The 21,335-nt window shown below is 32.5% G+C and overlaps 3 protein-coding genes across 4 annotated transcripts; all 3 read left to right on the top strand.

The window, feature by feature from the left end:
• The first annotated feature begins 488 nt into the window (after positions 1–488).
• LOC100799675 (U-box domain-containing protein 32) lies at positions 489–7,778 on the top strand. Of its 2 annotated transcripts, none has more exons than XM_006589471.4 (8): positions 489–884; positions 2,545–2,663; positions 3,207–3,328; positions 3,707–3,837; positions 3,981–4,099; positions 5,130–5,657; positions 6,074–6,823; positions 7,257–7,778. In XM_006589471.4, the coding sequence occupies exons 1-8, from the start codon at positions 719–721 to the stop codon at positions 7,434–7,436; spliced, it is 2,115 nt and encodes a 704-aa protein (XP_006589534.1). In that variant the 5' UTR covers positions 489–718; the 3' UTR covers positions 7,437–7,778. The 2 variants fall into 2 exon arrangements, with proteins under 2 accessions (XP_006589534.1, XP_006589533.1); XM_006589470.4 differs by having other exon boundaries at positions 495–884; positions 2,542–2,663.
• A 3,969-nt stretch (positions 7,779–11,747) lies between these two features.
• Positions 11,748–17,388, top strand: LOC100799153 (uncharacterized). Its single transcript, XM_014763349.3, has 10 exons — positions 11,748–11,992; positions 12,565–12,786; positions 13,064–13,200; positions 13,345–13,389; positions 13,473–13,526; positions 13,837–13,938; positions 14,044–14,247; positions 14,622–14,707; positions 15,799–16,796; positions 16,918–17,388. The coding sequence occupies exons 2-10, from the start codon at positions 12,606–12,608 to the stop codon at positions 17,121–17,123; spliced, it is 2,013 nt and encodes a 670-aa protein (XP_014618835.1). The 5' UTR covers positions 11,748–11,992; positions 12,565–12,605; the 3' UTR covers positions 17,124–17,388.
• A 1,957-nt stretch (positions 17,389–19,345) lies between these two features.
• On the top strand, positions 19,346–20,563 carry LOC100784533 (uncharacterized). Its single transcript, XM_003536412.5, has one exon. It carries the CDS (start codon positions 19,698–19,700, stop codon positions 20,445–20,447), a length of 750 nt encoding a protein of 249 aa, XP_003536460.1. The 5' UTR covers positions 19,346–19,697; the 3' UTR covers positions 20,448–20,563.
• Positions 20,564–21,335: the final 772 nt, after the last annotated feature.

Below are 21,335 nucleotides of genomic sequence, written 5' to 3'. Positions count from 1 at the left end.
ATTTATAGTTATCATATACTATTCTGTAATTTGCTACAAGACGAAAGAGACTTGCACCACTTGTAAGGAACCCTTATTCGAGCCTTCTTCATAATTTATACGACCCAACAATTTTTTGGGGTATAATCTGTCTTTCCATTTGCCTTGATTACTTGCTTTATTATAATTTGCATTGACTTTTTCTTACATTGATCATGAAAGTTTTCATTAATTTTAGCATATAATTATTTGTTTGATAATTTTATTGATGATTAATATTTATTGAAAAATTTGATTAATCACTTTAATAATAATTTTTTATTTATAAAACTTAAAAAAACTTATTTGTATAAGATACAAATATAATTAAACAAGATAAGCAAATAGTAAATATAACTACATAGGACCTATGAAAGGTGATTGATCCCTTTCATTCATAATCTAATCTCCATAATATTCAATCAATGGTTCAGCAAGGCTTATCCCAGGGGACCCACCCACAGCAGAAAACAACTTTTTCAAAGCGTTTGGTTCCATAAAAAATCAATTGCTTCTCCTTCACTTCAATTCGCACTCCCTCACCAATAAGTAACTTTCTTCTTCTTCCAATTCCTGTTGACTCTTTTGTTCTGTTTAACTACCGTCTTCTCCCTCCGATTCACGACTCGCTGAGTCTCCTCAACTCGGAACGATTCCACCGAACGCCGATTCTCACCGCAATTCGGTTTGTTCGGATCCGATGGGTAGCATCGTGGAAGACGCCGACACCGACACGGTGGTGTATGTGGCGGTCGGAAAGAACGCCTACAAGACGCAGCAACTGTTGCATTGGACGGTTAAGAATTTCTCCGGCAAAGAAATTTGCCTTCTTCATATTCACCAGCCTCACTCTCTCAATTCGTTCTGTGAGTTTCTCTTCATTTTCATTTTTTCCTTTTTCAACGTAAAAACATTTTATTGTTATTTTATGGATATTGTGGTTGTTTTCTGATTATCAAAACGTTTGATGAAGGTATAGTGTTTGAGTGGAACATTTGTTGGAGGATTGGTTAATTATTAGTCTAATTTGGTTGTTGGATTAGAATGGTTTGCTAATCGAGGATCTACTTTTTGGGTTGGATTGGATGATGTGTTTCTATTTTATTGATTCCTATTTTTTTTTTCCCATCATTTTAAAAATGTTCTTGAGAACCTCGTTGAAGAAGAAAGGAAGATCGATAATGCTGAATTGAACTGTTGGATTGTGTCGTTTTGCGTTTACAGATAGTAATTGATGAAATGTATGATGAAGCTATAGATGGTGAATCTGTTTTGGTAATTTGCTGATTGGGATGATATTTGACTTGTGATAAGTGTATCAAGTTTTCAAAGAACACGGATAAGAGTGTAAAAGAGTCTATTGAGCACTTGATGCGAGTCAAGCTGATGACTTCAAGCTTAGGTTTGACTTGAAAATGAAAAGATGAAGCTTAAGCTTGCTTCATTGATTCAATTAGCCAAATTTAAGGTTTGGACTTGGTTCGTTTAAAAATATTTAGTTTGATCTCTTGTTTAACTTTTTTTATAGCTTAACCGTTTTTTTTCTCCCTTTATTGGACTTCATCTTGAATAATTTTTAAGTTTATTAAACCGTAGACATTTTAATGCTGGATGAAGAAGTAAAAAATAGGAAGACAAAGTTATAGATCTGCGAAATGCAAGTAATTATAATTCTCTAAATAAAATTACAATTTACTAAGTGATAAAAATATGTACACTATTATTATTATGATGATGATGATGATGATCATCAATACTATCTTTCTTATCTAAATATTTTTTGTGATTGTGTCTCACACATACACTCACTCACATGCTTTCATGAGATATTCACGAACCACAAGCCTTTAATAATAAGCTTATAAAACTAGAGAATGACTCGTTTATATGACTAAAATTGTACAAGTTTTGAATAATTCACAAATAACTCAACTCATTTGCTCCCCAAGAACTGGCTTTGTGTTTGACGAAAATGTCGGCAAAAGACACGCTTATAGAAAATACTTCCCCCATCCCAAAATAAGGGTCGTCCTAGGTTATTTTACACAGACCAAGAAAATTTAATAAATAGATGAAACAAAGTAGTGATTTTACAAAATTAACCTTAGTATTAATATTACATTAAGAAACTAAAGTGACACTTATTAGGGGTATTAGTGAAAAAAACAATTAATATTCCATTGAAAAGCCTAATGCGACACTTATTTTGGGACAGAGAGAGTAATGGTTAAGGATTGAGGAGGCATTGAATCTTAGATACTTGTTTTTTTTCATTTGTCATCAAATCAGCTGTGATATTAATGTTATAGTGGAGCGTAATTCTCTGGCTTAAAAATTAAAGAGTGAGAAGGAAAGCAAGGAAACTATGTGCTCTATTTTGGTTCTGGCTCTTATATCTGGTAAATAACTGCTCTAGTAGGTACTGAGCTTGTTCTGGCTTTATTCGTCCTGGGTAGTGTAGGTCTTATCTGATAGTTTGGTAGTATTTAACAAACTACAAACATTTTTTTTAATGAGGTGCAGCAGACAGAAATCTCTCTGGGTATGAACCAAAAGACCATGCAACCAAGGCTTTCCAGGAGCATGGAAATCAAACAGTGCACAAACTTCTAGACCAATACGTTCTCACTCTGGTCCCTGCAGGGGTATTATCTTTTTCTTATTTCATTTCTTTTGACAAATTATTGACACTAAATATGTAGTGTGTCAGTATTTATTTAGTAAAAAAGAAAATCCCATTTACATATGCATTTCAGTCCTCTGTAAACTTAAATGTGCAATGTGATCCTTAAAATTTTTAAAGTTTGTGTTTTAGTCACTCCTTAATTTTCCATCAAACATGAACAGAAATAATTCAGTTTACCTTCTCTAACTTGGGTTCAACTGCAATTTTGTCCTTAAAAAATATAACAATTTATATAGGGGTTGTGTTGCATTTTTGAAAGATTGAGAACCAAAGTATGCATGACACTAAGTTGAAGGGGGCAAAGTAAACTTTTCCCTTTATTTTAAGGACAGCTAGATAGCATAATAAAATAGTGACTACCTTCTCCAACGCATATTGTGAACTTTGGATTTTAATTAAATTTAAACAGTTTGAGGTAATAGTTATGGAAGATGCTTGTATTGTTAATAGCTATTTCTTGAAGAAATCCTGATTTTGTTTACATTTTGGCATATGTTCATAGGTACGAGCCTACAAATTGTTGATTGAGATGGATGATATTGAGAAAGGAATCACAAAAGCTATTGCTCAACACAATATTAGATGGCTTGTAATGGGAGCAGCAGCAGACAGATATAACTTGGGGTATCAATTCCAAACCTCAGTAGCCTTAATTTTAATCTATGATGCACAGATGCAATGTGTATCAGATGTTACATATTCGATATGGCGATATTATTATGCTAAAAATATATAGGAGGTGTAAGATACACATCTAGATTTGTATAAAAATTCACAAAATATAAGAAATATGTAATTGCAACATTGCAAATTCAAATTAAGAACATACTTGTTGGACATTACTATAAACAGAATAAAAACTTTAAATCATTGTTATCATAAAAACTTTAACAAGTTTTTATCTCTTACTTAGATTTTTTTACCATATTCTGTAATGTTGGTAACAACTCATTCAGCTGATAATGTCTCTTCCACTTTTATGGAATATTCAAATTGAATCAGGGAATATAGTAAGCATACTTCTGACATAGAGACTGGCCCTGCATTATTGGTGCTCAATCCAAATACAGATGCCAAGCAATTTGAAAATATCAAATCAGAATCGATTCCTGTTGGTGCACTGAAATATTTCGGTATTCTTGCTAGTTGTTTCTTTTTTTCTTTTTTTCCTTTGTTTGTTGTCAATTTTAAAATGGCATAGGTATTTGTCAGCCCAGGTCATTTATCATTTTCTATAAGGACTGTCAGGGGAATAACTTGTGACAGGTTTCTGCAGATTCTTATGATATGAAAGAGATCAAAAGTGTCAGTTCCCACCTTTCCTTAAATTCAAAATGGCCGTTTAATAATGTCATGATGGACAGGTCAAAGTTGGCAGATTTGATGTTTCATGAGGTGAGAGGTGATTGTTCTCCTTCATCCTTGGTGTAAAAGTATCTGTTTCATACTTTATATTTTTCTGGTGTGCTACTACTCTTTTATGGTAGGACTGGAGGAGAATTTTTCTTTATGTGTCTACACTTGAAAATTATGATTACTTGTGAATAAGATAAGAGAGTGTATCAGAGGGATTTTGAATATTATTCTCAGTCTATAAAAATCTATTCATTTCAGTCCATAGTCTGATATCTTCTTTCTGTTTTAAACTAATTTGTGAGGTTAGCATTATTCATGATTTTTTTGCTGTAGGAAAATGAAGGGAACAAGCAAGCAAAATAAATTTTTGACTGGAAAAAAGCATCATAGATGCCAAGAGCGCGAAAACAAAAGGATATGAAGTGGCATTAAAGAAATGGAAAGTAGAAAATAGTAATACGGAAGTTGATGACACAAATATTTTCTCTACTAATATAAAAAAAAACTAGTATATTTTTTTCTTCTAATGGTGTCTCAAGTTTGGTTTCTTAAATTTTGTTCCTTGGTTTCTATTTGGGGTATAAGTATAATATTTGAAAATAAGAAGAAAAAACATGTTTCATTGGACTGCTTCATAGTTTAACTAGCTCAAAGATCATGGCTTGTCATTTTGAAGAAGGCTGGGGCATGTAGTTTAGACTTGTTAGTTCTTCAATACGCTGCCTTAATTTTACAATAATTACGAGCATGAAAATTTGGTAGATTGCCTGTACTATTGTCTCCAATTCATTTTCTATTTTAATCCTAGATTTATACTTAAATTTCAATGTAGAAAGATCTTTTGCACTACCATATTCCTCTTGATTTAGGTCAGACTGTCAGACACAATGCCTTCATCACCTGTATCTCTTATCATCATTACTTTATGTATATGACCTTCACAATGCTTGTCCATATGGATGGGCATGTTAGCATAGATATTTATAATATATGTTTTCTATGAATTGCTGTCTGATTATTGATGAACTAAAGTGATTCCATTTTCCTTCTAAAAATTGCTTTAACTTAGGATAAAACATTTGAAAGCCAGTGTGCTAAGGAGATACGAAGAAGAAAAGAAGTTGAAGAACAATTGGCAAGGGAAAAGCAAGAAGTACAGAAAATGAAGAATCAGCGAGATGAAATACTTGAAGAATTGCAAATGGTCCAAGACCAAAATTCAGCACTTATGAACCAAATTTCTGAGTCCCAGTGTACAGAAACAGAGTTGGAGGAGAAGATCATATCAGCTGTGGACCTCTTGATAAGTTTCAGGGAACAGAGAGATAGGCTTAGGATAGAGCATGCAAATGCAGTTAGGGAAGTCAAAGTGCTGAGAAAAATTGGGGAAGCAGATACTTCCTTCTCTTATCGGGTAGAATTCCCTGCATTTTCTTTTGTGGAGATAAATGAGGCAACTAATGATTTTGATCCATCTTGGAAGATTGGAGAAGGAAGGTATGGAAGTGTTTACAAGGGACAGCTTCGCAACATGCATGTTGCCATAAAAATGTTACCCTCTTATGGTTGTCAGAGTTTATTAGAGTTCCAACATCAGGTACTCTTATATTCTCTATTATAGTGTCTACTTGGTACTCTGAAAACTAGCCGATAAAAAAATGCTCATTAACACCCCCGAAAGGTTTCAGAAATATTTCTGGTTTTTACTTGATTAATGCTTATCATCTCTACCATTTCCAAAGAATTGCAGTATATATTTTGTTATAATACAACAGGAACACTTCATAACTTATTCTACCCGATTCATTTTCTGAAGATGTTTGGATAATTTGATGTATTTTTTGTATAAGTCTCCAGAGAGTGTGTGTGTGTGTATTTAAGTATCTATGAGATTAAATTATATTGAGTGGTTGATCCAAAAAATCTTGACTGAATGATTCTGTCGTGGGTTCTTTGTCCATGAGGAACTCAAATTTTTATTTTGCTTTGGCTATATTATTGGTTGGATTTCAGGTAGAGGTCTTGAGTAGGGTAAGACATCCAAACCTGTTAACACTAATGGGAAGCTGTGCAGAGTCTCGGTCACTTGTGTATGAGTACATAAACAATGGCAGCCTTGAAAGCCATCTTGCCCACAAAGAAAAGAATCCACTTCCATGGCAAATTCGAATATCCATTGCCACTGACATATGCTCTGCTCTAATCTTCCTTCACTCCAGTGAGCCTTGTATTATCCATGGGAATTTGAAACCTAGTAAGGTTCTCCTTGATGCCAACTTTGTTGCCAAACTCAGTGACTTGGGCATTCCTAGTTTAGTTCAGCGAAGTTTGGATTCAGCTGACACAAGCACAATATGTAATAACCCAAATGAACGTTTGGCATATGTGGATCCAGAGTATTTTGTCACTGGCAAGCTTACACCAGAATCGGATGTATATTCTTTTGGAGTCATATTGTTACAACTTCTAACTGGAAGACCCCTTTTGGGGCTAGTTAGAGATATGAAATGTGCATTGGAAAAGGAAAACCTTAAAGCAGTCTTGGACTCTTCAGCTGGTGAATGGCCGTTTTTTCAAACTGAACAGCTGGCATATTTAGCATTGAGGTGTTGTGAAAAGACTTGGTTGAACCGGCCAGACCTTGTGTCTGAAATCTGGAGTGTTCTTGAACCATTCAAAGCAACTTGCATTGACACGCCACCACATTTGATTTCTAAGAAGCTTCGTCGGATTCCTTCCCATTTTGTCTGCCCCATTGTCCAGGTGAGGATCATTAATTTTTCCAAATTCATTTTTTTTATTTTAAAAAACTGTTCTTTATTGTATGGAAACTGCCAGATAACCAGTTTTTTTTGTCCTGTCTAAACTCTAAACTTTTGACTACTGAGTTAGCTTACTTATTAACTGTAGGATGGAAGAGTGGTCATTACAACTTTATCTTATCCAATAATCACCCTCGAATCTATTTGAATTCTATAAAAATTCTTGCTCGTTTTTGTTGTTTAGCTGTAACACTACTATTATTTTATATAAGCAATTAAGGGGTTATTCTTTTCTCCGCCACCTCCTACTTAATTAGCAGTTGTTATAACATATGCTAATTATTGCAATCTCCATTAAAACATTGAGTTTCCTTGGGGTTGCTTTCCTGGTTCCTGTTTGTGACAATCATAACGGTTGCTTTTTGGTTTTGCAGGAAGTAATGGAAGATCCATACATAGCTGCAGATGGCTTTACGTACGAAGAAGAGGCAATAAGAGGATGGTTGAATAGTGGCCACGACACTTCCCCCATGACAAACCTCAAACTAGACCACACTGATTTGGTACCTAACTATGCTCTACATAATGCAATTCTGGAGTGGCAGCAACAGTGATTCAGTGAACCTTCATTGGCCATTACACTTGCACATATTACACTGGTGTAAATCATACTTATCCTGTAAAAAAAAAAGAAAAATCTAAAATGAGCAAGTAAGGGTGTGTTTACACTTGAATTTTAGTAAGTTAAAATTATAATGCTTTTTAAGATCACAATACATCCTTACATACTCATTTTAGAAGCTTAACTTTAGAAGAGTCATGTCTAAATTCTGATAGCAAGTTCGGATGGAGAAGGGAGTAAAGAGGGAAAACAAATTTTTAATTAAACCTTTCCCTTGAATTAGAGCTTTCTAAAATGAAGAATGATCATGTAAATAAAAAATCTTATTTATTTCTATGAACATTTTAATATTTAAAGTTCTCCAAATTTGAAGGATTAATATGTAAACTACTTGAATGAAACATATTATTTGATTTCACCACTCAGGAAATGAGATTGTTTTAATTGAAATTCATTTCCTTTGTAAACGCCAGAAATGTGTTTGTTTATTTTCCAAGTAATAAGATATAAAAATTGCATTTATAAATTTAATTTATTCAACTTTTTTCTTGATTATTTCTAATCTTCTTGATTAATATGTAAACTGGTTGAATGAAACATATTGTTTGATTTCACCACTCAGGAAACTTGATTTATTTTTTTATCTTTTTAATCACAAAAAGTAAATAAGTTTTTTCAACCTAATTTCTGTTGTGATATAATATGGGATTGTCTAAGGTGAAGATAGAAAGCTTTGAAAATTAAGGCTATGTTTGATAAAATTATAAGTGTTAAGTAAAATTAATTAAAAAGTGTAAGATGATTAAAAAAATAATAAAATTATAATTTATTTGAAAAATGTAAACAAAAAATTTGATAAATATATTAAAGAAAAAAATATAAAAAAGTTAAAAACTAGTGTTTTAAAAAATGTTAGAAGTTATTTAAAAAAATTTATTTATCGAATATTCAAATGAGTTTTATCGTAAGTAAAAGAAAAGCTAGAAACTAATTTAAATGTGTTAATAAACATAGTCTAAATGTTGTATACAACAAGAGTTATACAAGTTTTTCAATTAAATTTCTTTAATTATCAATTATCAATAAATATGCAATGCAAGTTATGGAATACTTCAATATATATATATATGCAAAATATTAAAAAAAAAGTAAGTTTAATGATTATTCATTGACATTATAGAGAAGTCTTATATTTTCATGATAAAAGTTAATAAATTTTTTATGCATGGTACATTGTAGTATATAATCTATTTCTAAAAAATTTAATACTAATTAGGAATAGAGTATATAGTCAAATTAGTTTCTAAAAGTGTGAAATAGTGACACAGATATGTGAAAGATGAAAAATATAAATTTAGTTCTAGAACGTGTAAAAAATACAATAATTTAATCTTATTGTTAAATTTATAAGACTATTTTATTGTAATTTTCAAGAATTAATTTGATAATAAATTATATTTTTTTAAGATTAATTTGACATTAAATTATAAAATTTTTGAACTAATTTATCCTTAAATTACTCGTAAGACTTATTTATTACATTTTTTATACATTCAAAAAATATAAAATTTAAATTTTGAATCTTTCATAATTATGACTAACTTATACTTTCATGGAGTAACTAATTATTTAACCTTAGCAATGTCATGTTAATTTATCTTCTTTATGATCTTACTTGGAGTTATGCAATTTATCATTCTTTAGTGAATGCAATTTACGTCAACATCCGAATATGAGGACACGATGCCTAGATTGAAATGGTTTTTCGGTGGGCATGGTCAACTGGTCAAGGCCAACCCTTGTCTATTTGGTCGCCAATTAGTTCCATCCCGAAATGACTGAAACGACGCTGACGTTTACCTGCAAACCACCACGTGCAGTTCCGAAAACAGGCACGTGCGGCCCCCCACTCCTTCCTCGGAATGAAAGTGGTTGGTTGTTTTGTGGGCTTTTGACGAAAATAGGATTAAAAATATATATATACAAAAATGATGTAAAAAATATATAAAAAGTTTAATATATATATATATATATATATATATATAATATTTTTATAAAAAAAAATATATAATTACATCGAGAGTAAAAAACATTACTATTTAGTATCTAGCTAATTTGGTGGCTTCTTTGTACCCTTGTGGCATCTCCCCGGTGCCTTTTATCTTTATATATTCCTTGTGACAAAAGTTATACACTTATATAAGAAATAAATAAATACATTTTTTATACTTTTATTTTATTGTGGATTTTAATTTATTAATAAAACAATAAATCATTTCATATACAAGTGGATGTATTCATTGATTTGTTAACAGTTGAAATCAATTTTATAGGCAAAAAAAAAATAACATTATTAAATATAATCACTACTTAAACTATTGAATTATATGGGTATTTCTAAAATCAAATTTAAATTAAAATTAACTAATTTAATTATTTTTATTTGTCTCGTTGTATTAGTTTTATTTTTATACATTAGTTAATATTAATAGAGGTAGTATAAGAGAAAAAAATAATTTTGAATAATTCTATTTGGACACTTTAACATTATAAATACTTCATTAATGTCTATGATTTCTTTTTGTCTTACTATTTTTATCACAATATATTATCTATTATATTTACAATTTTCTCTAATTTTCTTCTTAAGTGTGAACTAACATGGTAATTTTTATATATTATTTTTTAATATTTTTTATGAATTTTAGAATGTTAGGGGGCATTTTTTTAAAAAAATATATTAGATAAACTTTGGAAATTTTTTGGGGGGACATGGCCCCTCACTCCCTTCACCTTAGATTTTAGGTCTTGGCCCCCTGATTTTTTTTCATTTCCAAAAAAATAATATATTATTATTTATTAATTATAAAAAATCTAATTTTTATTCATAAAAAATCTAATATTTTTATTTGTAGGAATCAAAGATGATCTCAATAAATTTATAAAAATCATGTATCATACTCAACCAATTGAAACTAGACCCTCTTGATAGTAAAAAATATAATTTGAAACGAAATATTATATTTTTATTTTACAATTAGTTTTATTTCTTTAGACTATAAAATTAATAATAATATTTTTTTTAAAAGAAATCTTATCTCAGTATTATATTTTATTGAATTTTGGTTATTATATAATTAGTTTTTACCTTGTAACCCTTTTAAATTATAAAATTAGTAGTAATTTTATTTTTTTAAAGAAGATTTGTCTAAATATTATATTTCATCAAATTTTAGTTATTATGTAAATAGGTTTTTTTTGTTAATATATAATTGTTAAACTCTATTTCTTGTAATTGAAAGAGTTCTTATTTTTTAAATCTCATATAAACAAGTGTTATTGAATTGATAGAAGAATTTTATAAGAGTTTAATATTTGTAAAATAGTTTTACATAATCATCAAATATAATCACATATTTCTGTTTGATTTACTTTAAGATTAAAAATCAACAAACTCATACATGATAGATCATGATTGATCATGACTGAATGATTATGAATGTTTTATGCCATCAATGTATAATTTTCAAATTATGAAAGTACATAATAAAGTAATAGTGAGCTGCAATCCTACAACATTGGCAAGAGGTGAAAGTTGAAAGACACCAACACCACATGAAAGAAATAAATTTTCAAATATGATATTTAATATTTTATTAATAAATACTACACTTCATAATAAGATAAAAGATAAAATATTTATTTACTATTTGTTAGTATACATTGAAAAAAAATTGTTAAAAATTAGTATAAATTCAATTGCTAATTTATTTTCATGACATATAAGAAAGATGTTTTGTGCTTTGATAAATTGCTAATGTAAATAATTAGCATATTGAAATATCAAATTATAAAAATTTTATATAAAAATTGAAATATAATTCCTAGATAAATTTTATTTTTTTGTGGTTGATCCCTTCTCATCTTGATCTGAATCATCTTAAATATAAAATTTTATTTTTTTTGTCCAAGAGACTCCATCTTAAATGTAGATTATGAGGACACCTTCTATTAGAAGGTCGAGGCCTCCTCCTTCATTAAAAAAAAAAAGAAAGAAAAAACTCTTACTAAGATTTTTTTTTTACACCATTTTTTTTATATACTTAAAAAAAAATCCTATTTTCGTGAAAAAGCCTGTTTTCTGAGTCTTGTGACTGGAGACCGAACCACAATTCAACAGTACGTGCTTTCACGCGCAGCGAGCGCGTAAGCTGAAATGTTCCCGGTGAAAAGAAAGAAAAGTTAAGCAATAATTAATTTAATATATATATATATATATAATTTTTTTTTAATTTCCTTTTTTATGTGTTTGAAGTTATTGTTTCCACTTTCTTGTTAGAAACGTTTTTCGCCCTACTACAACTGCAACCTGCAGGAACGACACAGAGTCCTCTCTCTCTCATAAGCTATTTTCTCGCGTTTTCTGGACGATTTTCCTTCCATCCAAACACTCCCAATCCCTTCGCAGCCGCTTGCGGTTTATCTTCGGATCCTCACAAGAGAATCCCTTGAGCTTCCAAGCGATCTCTCCCTCGTCCTTCCTCCCTGGTACGTGATCTGTTGTCACTCCGCTGAACTTTCTCACTCTCGATCTCAGATCATGTTCTCTGAATTCGTTATGTTGTAGTTTTTTCGAAAAATAAATTTACCTTTCAGTATTTGTCTAGTCGAGGATGAAAAAGAAGGTTGAACATACGAGGTAGCTTATGCTTATGATAGATCGTGTTTACTGCGATGGATTATTGTGTTCGGTTTAGTGAATCGTCATTAAATTGATGAGGTTATTGTTATTACGTGATTATCAATGGAGAATGCGAGAACATACACAGTAGGGTAGTTTCTACATGGATCTATTGTGCTCTTGTTGAGTTTCGATATGTTTTTATTTTTTCTCACCGATTTAATGTGTCGAGAGATTCAGTGTTCTATTTTATATAGCTTGTGATAATTTATTTTATTAGTTTGGCATTGGTCTAGCAAAATGCTATGCCTTTACAGTTTTTATTAGTTCCTTTGAGATTCAATTTGTTGAATATGTGTAGTTTCCATCTTCCTTTTCATTTCCCTGTGATTTTAAATTTGTTCCCTTGTTTACATGTATTATTTTATACTTTCTGCAGTTGAATCTTGCAAAGTTTCTTGTAAGTTTTTGTCTGGATAGATGCCAGTTGCAAAACTCCCAGCCTCTGGCACTATCGATTTCAGGAAAACAGACGATGGAAGTGATTCTTTAGACACAATAATCAGACAAGCAATTGGAAAAGAACCTTTGCTTTCCTTTCCTAGGGCCGGTGACAGCCCAGTACAGTGGATTCAATTACTTAATGCTTTAGATCAGCAAGGTATTAGCAATTATTTTAGAGATTATATGCAGCCTGTGGTTGTATGCTAGACATGTGAGATTATGCAGCCTGCCTTCAACAGTAAAATAAAAATCAATAGAAAGAGGAAAATGGAAACAAAAATTTAAAATCATTAGACTGGTGTTGCCATTGTGCTGACCTATTCTAGGCTAGCTGAATTGTATGTAAAGTGTACCATATGTAGCTTTTAAGCTTGTTTCTGGTTCTGCTGATTCTAAATCCAACATTCTGATGAAATCTTTCATTTGTTTGACAGAACTTCCAGGGTGGCCTTTGCTATCTCCTGTGAAGGTTCAGTTACAGAAGTGCAACAAGTGTTCTCGAGAATTTTGCTCTCCCATTAACTATAGAAGACATATACGCGTACAGCATCGATTGAAAAAGCTTGATAAGGTTATCTTTATATCTTTTAAGTAGAAGTGATTATCTACCACATTGATGCTCTTAGTTCATGCTTTTACCCATCAAGAGTATTTTCTGGTTTTTTCTTTTCCAAGTCTTCCTCATGTTTTGCCTAATGCTTCTTACACATTGTAGGATTCTGAAAAAAATAGGGATCTTTTAGGGGCATATTGGGATAAGGTAACCTTTCATCATTGTGAATTTCAGTTATATTTAGAATATATATTGTTTTAATGTGTGCTAATATTCAATAATTTGTGTAGCTCTCCATAGAAGAGTCAAAGGAAGTTGTGTCATTCAAGAATGTGATGCTGGAGGTAATATCTTTTTGCTCCTTATGTGACTAGTTTATTTCTATATGAAGTTATGTTAATGTGATTTGCCTTACTTGAATACTGGTGATATGTCAATGTGTTATTAATTATGTGTTTTTTAAATTGATAGTTGATTTTCATTGTAGACAACACTGTTTTCTATGCTAGACGGATAAGAATCAGAGCTACAAATGCAATGAAACAATAGTCTCTTTTGGTTGTCTTCTTTTCAGCTCTTATTGTTTCCACTTTTCTCCCAATTAATCAAAGTATCTTTTATTCTTGTTTCTTTTCCATTGGAAATGCTTTCCAGGAAGTTCCAGGGTCTTCAATTTTAGAAGCTTTGACAACTCTTAGAAAACAAGGATTTTCTTCTCTTCCACAATATTATCTGAGGGCTGGTACTGCCCTTTTGGTAAGGAACATTGCGCGGTCTTGCTTATCAATTATTCATTCTGGTTATTTTTTTGCTGGTATATTCCACTGGTATATTAACAAAATCCATCTAAATCTTTTGCAGAATATTGTTCAATCCAGGCCTTCTAGTTTTCCTATATCTTCCCAAGAGTTGTTCAGTATCCTAGATGATTCTAGTGAAAAAACATTTTTGGTTGGATCAGCAGTGTCGATGCAAAGATATGTTTTTGATGGAGAGGCTGGAAAGATTGGTCTTGAACCAAAAAACCTAGTTGCTTGCACAAGTTTCTTGCTAGAGCAGAAACTGGTAATCTTTTTACCTAACTTGATAATGAAAAATCTGTTCTGTTTACCTATAAACTTCTCTTCCTCCTCCCTCATGTGGTTTTTGCCAGATTTCCCTTTCGTTTTGTGGGTTGTTTATAAGTTAGGTTTATTTGTTGTTCAATTCATCGAATAGCATAGTCTCGTATGATGCTAGTGATATAAAGCCATGCTAGAGCCTTCTTTGTCAAATAGCTCAACTTTTTAGGAATGTTGGTTATTAACAAAAACCTTAGTTGGACAAACGCATGTTCATTACATCAGACCTGATTCTATTATAACTAACCCAAAAATTGTGGTTTTCATTAGTTCTTATTTACAGTAATGATCATGAAATATAAATTTCCTTTCATATAGGTGAAGGCCTGGCTTGCTGACAAGGATGCTGAAGCATTGAGATGCCAGAAGCTGCTGGTGGAGGAGGAGGAAGCTGCTCAGAAAAGGTACATTTAGTGCTATGACTAGTTTGTCCTTGAACCTATCCTTTTGTGGTACCTTTTCCCAATCCTTCCCTTTTTCTAGTGCCTTCATTGATATCAGATTAGGTGTTGTTGGTGTTCGTCTGCCTTGAGTGATTCTTGATTTTCATTTGAATTTTTAAGTTCTTGAGGAATGGCAAATATTTCAAGGGTTTGTTGGGTACTTGGGTTGAGTTTCATATATACGAAAGTATAGTGTAATCTTCAATTTATTTGTCTCTCTTTAAAAGTTAGTCTTGTTTAGTTTTGGGTGCTTGGTTTTTTCTATTGTCCTCCTTTACAGGGCAGCCACCATGATTGGATAAAATTTAGAATTTAAAGTGGAGCCCAAGCATAACCCTTTTTAATTCTTTTAATAGCTGAAATGAGGGAATTTATATAACCATTGAATCAACACCGCTGAAAAAACACAAGCAAAAGAACCTAAGTTGGTTTCATAGGCCGTTGTGGTCATGAGAGAAACAAATTCCAAATTGATAAACAGGGTTTCAGGTTTTAAGAAAGATAGGGATGTTATAATCATGTAGCATAACTCATGCATATGCAACAGTTTTCACTTTGTTTACCCACTGGTCATGAGAGAAACAAATTCCAAATTGATAAACAGGGATCAGGTTTTAAGAAAGATAGGGGTGTTTTAATCATGTAGCATAACTCATACATAGTTTAGCAAAATTTTACTATTCCAACTGCACAGACAGGACATCATAATGCAACAGTTTTCACTTTGTTTACCCACTGTCCAGCTTGCTGGCTTTATGAAATATGAATACTTCTAGAGACTAGAATAGACTTAAATTGACATATGATGCATATGTAATGACTTCATTTCTCTTTCTTAAGCTTCGTCTGAATTTTCTAATGACATCTGTAACTTCTATTGTTCTATAATAAATAAACTAAATTTTTAATTATTTTGGCAGTTGATGTTTTGCTCTTTATGTTTTTTATATAGCAAATCTAATAAGGTACTAGATATGTTGGTCAAGATGTACTCTCTTGTAAACTAATCATAATGAGTAGGTTCTCTATTTAATATTTTGCTCTATTAATAGAAAAGCTGAGATTTTAGAGAGGAAACGCCAAAAAAAGCTTAGACAGAAAGAACACAAGGCCAGGGAACGACTCGAAGATGACACAGAAATTAAAGAGAACATAAGCAGCACAGGAGAGGATGTTTTGCCAGCTGAAGCTTCTTCTGGTACATGTGACTTTGAAGCACAGAATCCAGATATATTTGCGGATCATTCTCCTCCACCACATGTAACTTCTCGCTGCCTAGACACTAATGAAGTTGTAGAAGGGGATACAGTGTCAGGTTATGATTTTGACACTGATCAGTATATAGAGCGACAGGCATCACGGGGACATAATCGCCGTCGCATAATGGCTGCCAGATGGCAAGGGCTGCCAAAATCACAATGGGCCAAAGCCAATGGTTCGCATGCAGGCCAGAATTCTCAAATGTCAAAGCTTGGAGTTATTCAAAAACATGGAACCAACCGTGATCAAAGGGCAGCTCCTATAGTTAATGGTAGTAAGGTTTGGAGCCGAAAACCTAAACCAGAAACTAATGGGGTGGTTTTAAAAGCCAAACTGCAGAAAGAACCAGACAAAGGTAAGAGTCATGAAGTTTTGATAGGATCTGTATCAGTTAGTCTGGATTATTGCAGCAGCCATTCACAAGGGAATTTGGTGGCAGCCCAGCGGGACTGCGTGGTAGAGAATCTAGCCAAGCAGAATACTGCTCAGGAAAAGCCAGTGAAACATGATTCCTTTCAGGGAAGTAATGGTCGGTTAACAGTTAAGCTTTGGAGGCCGGTTAGCCAGCTTGGAACTAAAGATCCATTGCCACTTCAAAATGGTGAGACAGAAGCTGATGTAATTAATGGAAAATATGACCAAAATTTGTCAGGTCAAAGTAGTTTACGGTTGTGTAGTATAGATGGTAGTGATATTGGTTTTGAGGACAATTTTTCCCACACTGGGGCTAAAGTAGATTCAGAAAGCTTACGTCTAACCAGCCATGCTGCAAAAGCCTTTCTTGCACAAAGTAAGCTTTGCCATTTTATTATACATTGCTGTGTTTGTTCTATTTTACTGTACTTGCAGTGTGATTAAATACTTGGCTTGGTTTTAATTTCATTGATCTAATTAAAACAATTGTCATGCAGGATGGAAAGAAGCTATCTCATCTAACCATGTGAAGTTGGTTGTTACACCTGATTGTCAATCTTCTAATGCGGACAGATTTAACATTCTTGCAAATACAGAGAACCGATTGCCTGCAACTTCTGGAGTTGCTAAATCCAAACCCAAAACAAAGCCTGAGAAGGGAATGAAGATAAAGTACATTCCCAAACAAAAAGAAGCAACCTAGTAAGAAGAAACAAAGAAGAAATTGGGTTATTTAATTATGACAGATATGCATAGATTGAGTTCTCGCCTATTAATTTTATTAGCAGAGGTTCCAGTTTTATCGATGGTCTTCTGTCAGAAAATTGGAGGTAGGTTATGCCGGAAAGTCTATTTATATTCCGTCCTTTCCTTCAAATGATGGCATAGAGGATTTGTGCATTAAGTTAATTTTTTTCTTGTGATATTTTTACCAAAATTGTGTAATAAATTTTCTAGTTATTATAAAATGGCATTTTCTTGTTTTTGATAGTTATAACTTACAACCCTGTTCTCCCACTTTTTCTATTTCCTTCTGGCATAATTGTCTAATTTTCTCAATAATTCTATTGCTGATATAATGCAGAATTCCACAATGTTGTTTCTGTCTTCTGCTGTTTTATGGTTCCTTTTGGTGGATTTAATAGTTGCATAAGCTTGTTTTGGAGTTTCAACTGATAAGAAAAATATCAGGAGTCGATGATAGATGTTCAATTAATCGTTTATTTAGGGCCCGTTTAGGTGGTTTTTAGTCTTGAGTTTTGAATTTTTTAAAAATAACAATCACTTTTTAGTTTTAGTTTAAAAAATAATTAAATTGACTTTTAAAATATGATTAATTTCAAATAAATTCATTTTGAAAGTTTCATTTCATATGTTTAAAAATACTTGTCTGGTGGTAATAACAATGATTATGGTGATTACAATAATGATGATGGTGATGTCATTAGCAACAACGACGATAGATATATTAGTAGTGATTGTGGTGACAGTAATCTTGAAGGTGACATTAGTGGTGGTAATGATGCAGATGGTGGTGATCATGATAATGTGGTGACGTCAATGATGGTGACAACTATAATGATAGTGATGGTAAAGTTAGTGGCAATGATAGTGATATTGGCGATGGTGTTATGGGTGGCACCACGTGGTGGTGGTGGTTGCGAACATTGGTGGTGGGTGTGGTAACAATGACAGAGGTGGTGGTGGTGGTGATGATAATGATGGTAACAGTGACATTAATGCTGGTGACAATAGTGGTGATGATAATGATGATGATGATGGTAACAATGATGGTAACGTGACAATGATGATGATGAGTGATGGTGGTGGGAATGATGGAAGTGATATTGGTAGCAGTGGTGGTAGTAATGCATATTTTTAAAACTAAAAATCAAATTCACAAAATATTTTTTATTGGTTTTGAAAATGACTATAAAAGTGTTTCAAAAATGATATAAAAATTATTTTAATTTTATTTTTGTAATATTTTCTTTCAAAAATTGAATTTGAAACTCAAAAATGAAAAAATTACAACCACCTCAAACTGGCCTTAATGAGTTTTTATTTTGATAAATCATAAATTTAATTATAAAATTTATTAAAATAAGTTGAAATATTTAAAATTTAATTGCGTTTTTATATTCTTCTAGTAAAATGAATAAAAAAAATTCTAGTAAATAAACATGTATGCGTATTAAGGGAAGTGAACAGTAATTTAAATTTATATCTACAAAAGCATGTCGTTAACATTTTAAAACTTGGAAATTATTTTAAAGTTAAAGCTTAAAGTTGTTCGGTAATATTAGTTTAATCTTTTTAAAACTGAATTATTTTATCATACCTCGAACATAAAATGGGAAGAAAATTAAAATATTTAACTTCTCCTAAAATTGTTTGTTGATTTTTTTTCGAAAGTTACTATTTTCAAAAGTTGCTCTATTCTTCTCTTTCATAATTTTTTTAAAGAATTTTCCTTTACATTTATTTTAGGTACTGTAACTAGGGTTTTGATTTCTCCATAGTAGGATTATAAAACTAATCTCAGTTAAGGGTTTAATTGTATTTATAAAGGTTTTCATCCTTTTCTACAAAGATACTATGCTTTACAAAAATCGAATCCTAATTTTTTCTCATAAAATCATCTTGGATAAAATTTTTGACTTTTATCTAGTCATTTTATTTTCTAAGTTGGTAATTGTCCCCACTCCCAAACCTCTCTTCTATATAGGAAAAAAAAATGTACTGTGGGGCTGCACAATCCTAAATCCTTTCTCACAGCAAACGTAAAAAATGTTGGTTAACCAATTCAGGGATTGCAGGCATCAAATTGTCGAGACTCGATCACTTCCACCGAATCTCAGGGCCTTGGAACCAGCCACCAACAAAACTTACAATTAACACCCACACACAGTTTATTAAGGACACGCGTCATAACTACAAACATAACTATGGCACGCACCATCAACCTTACCTTAAAACTCACATAAACCTGCCATCTGTCCACCATTTCCACCGCATCATCCAATCTTATCTTCCTTCCTGCTTCTGCTTCCCTTCACTCCCATAGTTTCCTCTCAACACCCATCTACCAAATTCCTCCCATCATCTTTTGATTCACCTTATCAATTTCAAATTTTACAACATTTTCACTTTAATCATCTTCTCTTGTGAGTTCTAGATTCCCGTTTTGCTCAGATAGTTAAACAAAAACCAAATTGTCCCAACAAAGTAGTTCTTCCTTCCATTCACACATTTTTGTCTTAGTAGCTGCACAAAAATGTCAGGTGGTGTTGGTCCAACGGGCAGTGACATTAGCCTACCACAAGAACAAGAAGTTGGCCACAAAGAACCGCAAGAACAACATTCACTCAAGAATCTCCACAAAACCATCACCACCACACCACACAAACCAACTTTCCTCTCTTTCCGCCATCTCAACTGCTTAGCTGTGGTTGTTGTCTTATCCGCCAGTGGCATGGTTGCCCCTGAAGACTTCGCCTTTGTGCTCTTCTCCATAATCTACATGTACTTCTTATCAAAGATGGCTTTCCCATCTCTTCTCCCATCAAAGGAGGAACCTTTAGTTTTCAACCCAAAAAACAAGGTCCTTGCCCTCTATGTGTTTGTAGGGGCCATCATTGGACTTTATGCCCCAATAGCTTATATTTTAGAGGGAATATTTGAGGGTGACAAAGAAGGGATCAAAGCAGCTGCACCCCATGTTTTTCTCTTGTCCAGCCAAGTCTTCATGGAAGGTGTGGCATTCTCTGGCAGGTTCTCAACTCCAATGAGAGCTTTTGTGCCTGTCTTTTACAACTCAAGGAGGATTTTCACCATTGTGGATTGGCTTAGGAGTGAGATCAACAAGGTTAATGAAGTGCACAGTGGGTCTGATAGGAGGATCTTTGTTGGGAGGGTACTTGCTGTGGCTAACATGGCCTTCTGGTGTTTCAATTTGTTTGGATTTCTGTTGCCTGTTTATCTTCCAAAAGTTTTTAGGTTGTATTACGCTGGTCACAAAGACTGATCAAGGACAAGGAAGGTTGTTAAATGTTTTGATAGAGTATCATGTAGTTTTCTTTTGGTGTGTAATGTCTTGAACCATAATTTACTGTTGGTTATTGTATGATATTTTCATAGTAACTGTATTTGCTTGTGTAGATATATACCCTCTCTTGTGTGGCATATTTTGCTGTTGCTGTTATTATAATGTTCTTCTTTTACATAAGAGGTCACACTTAGAAAGAGGGACAAACAGGGGGAAAGGAGGAGAGAGTAGAGATTAAAATTATGAATAAAAAAATGTTAATTATGATACAAGTTATTTTAAGATTGATCTCGTGAACATTAATAGTTTTCAGTTTGGAAGGATTGACATATTCCGGAAGAGAGGTAGGTATACTGCATAATTTCTTGTTTGCTGGTATTGATTCCATTTTGTTGACACTTCTTGATTGTAACTGCATACTCCAATTTGTGGTCTACGATGTTGAAGTAAATTTGAGCTTGAACGATTAAAGTCCCATTAGGTGTTATTATAGTTGGCTATAAAAATTTGATGACTTGGCCGTTTGATTACAGCTAACGGCTAACTCAAGTATTTCTTTTTAGATAATTTGTGGGTTTCCAATTCCCCCCCCCCCCCCCCCCCCCCCAAATGAATTTTCTAATGATTAGAGTTACAATTACTCCTAGGTTAAAGGTAGTAAAGGAAATGTGTTATAAACGACTGAAAAATAAAGTGAAGAGGGTCAAAGAAAGATGAATAAATGACTATAGTTTGTATTGATGGTTGTGAATCCCTTACAAGTGACCCTCTTCCTCTATTTAAAGTTAAAATCTGAAAGAAAAAACTAGCCCTCTACACACCAAGGCCATATTTTGTGCGGCAACATCCCTTGCAGAAATCCATCAT

The sequence above is a fragment of the Glycine max genome, chromosome 10 (assembly GCF_000004515.6).
Source record: "Glycine max cultivar Williams 82 chromosome 10, Glycine_max_v4.0, whole genome shotgun sequence".
Taxonomy (NCBI): Eukaryota; Viridiplantae; Streptophyta; class Magnoliopsida; order Fabales; family Fabaceae; genus Glycine; species Glycine max.
Note: the sequence above shows the minus strand (reverse complement) of the source record. Positions and strands in the feature narration are given on the sequence as shown.

Bases quoted from the DNA above. Each gene is read 5' to 3' on its own strand.
- LOC100799153 (XM_014763349.3), top strand. From the start codon at position 12,606: ATGCCAGTTGCAAAACTCCCAGCCTCTGGCACTATCGATTTCAGGAAA. The intron at 13,527-13,836 runs GTAATATCTTTT...AATGCTTTCCAG, and splicing joins TCAAGAATGTGATGCTGGAG to GAAGTTCCAGGGTCTTCAAT. The intron at 16,797-16,917 runs GTAAGCTTTGCC...ATTGTCATGCAG, and splicing joins AAAAGCCTTTCTTGCACAAA to GATGGAAAGAAGCTATCTCA.
- LOC100799675 (XM_006589470.4), top strand. From the start codon at position 719: ATGGGTAGCATCGTGGAAGACGCCGACACCGACACGGTGGTGTATGTG. The intron at 885-2,541 runs GTGAGTTTCTCT...AATGAGGTGCAG, and splicing joins TCACTCTCTCAATTCGTTCT to CAGACAGAAATCTCTCTGGG. The intron at 4,100-5,129 runs GTGAGAGGTGAT...GCTTTAACTTAG, and splicing joins CAGATTTGATGTTTCATGAG to GATAAAACATTTGAAAGCCA.
- LOC100784533 (XM_003536412.5), top strand. From the start codon at position 19,698: ATGTCAGGTGGTGTTGGTCCAACGGGCAGTGACATTAGCCTACCACAA.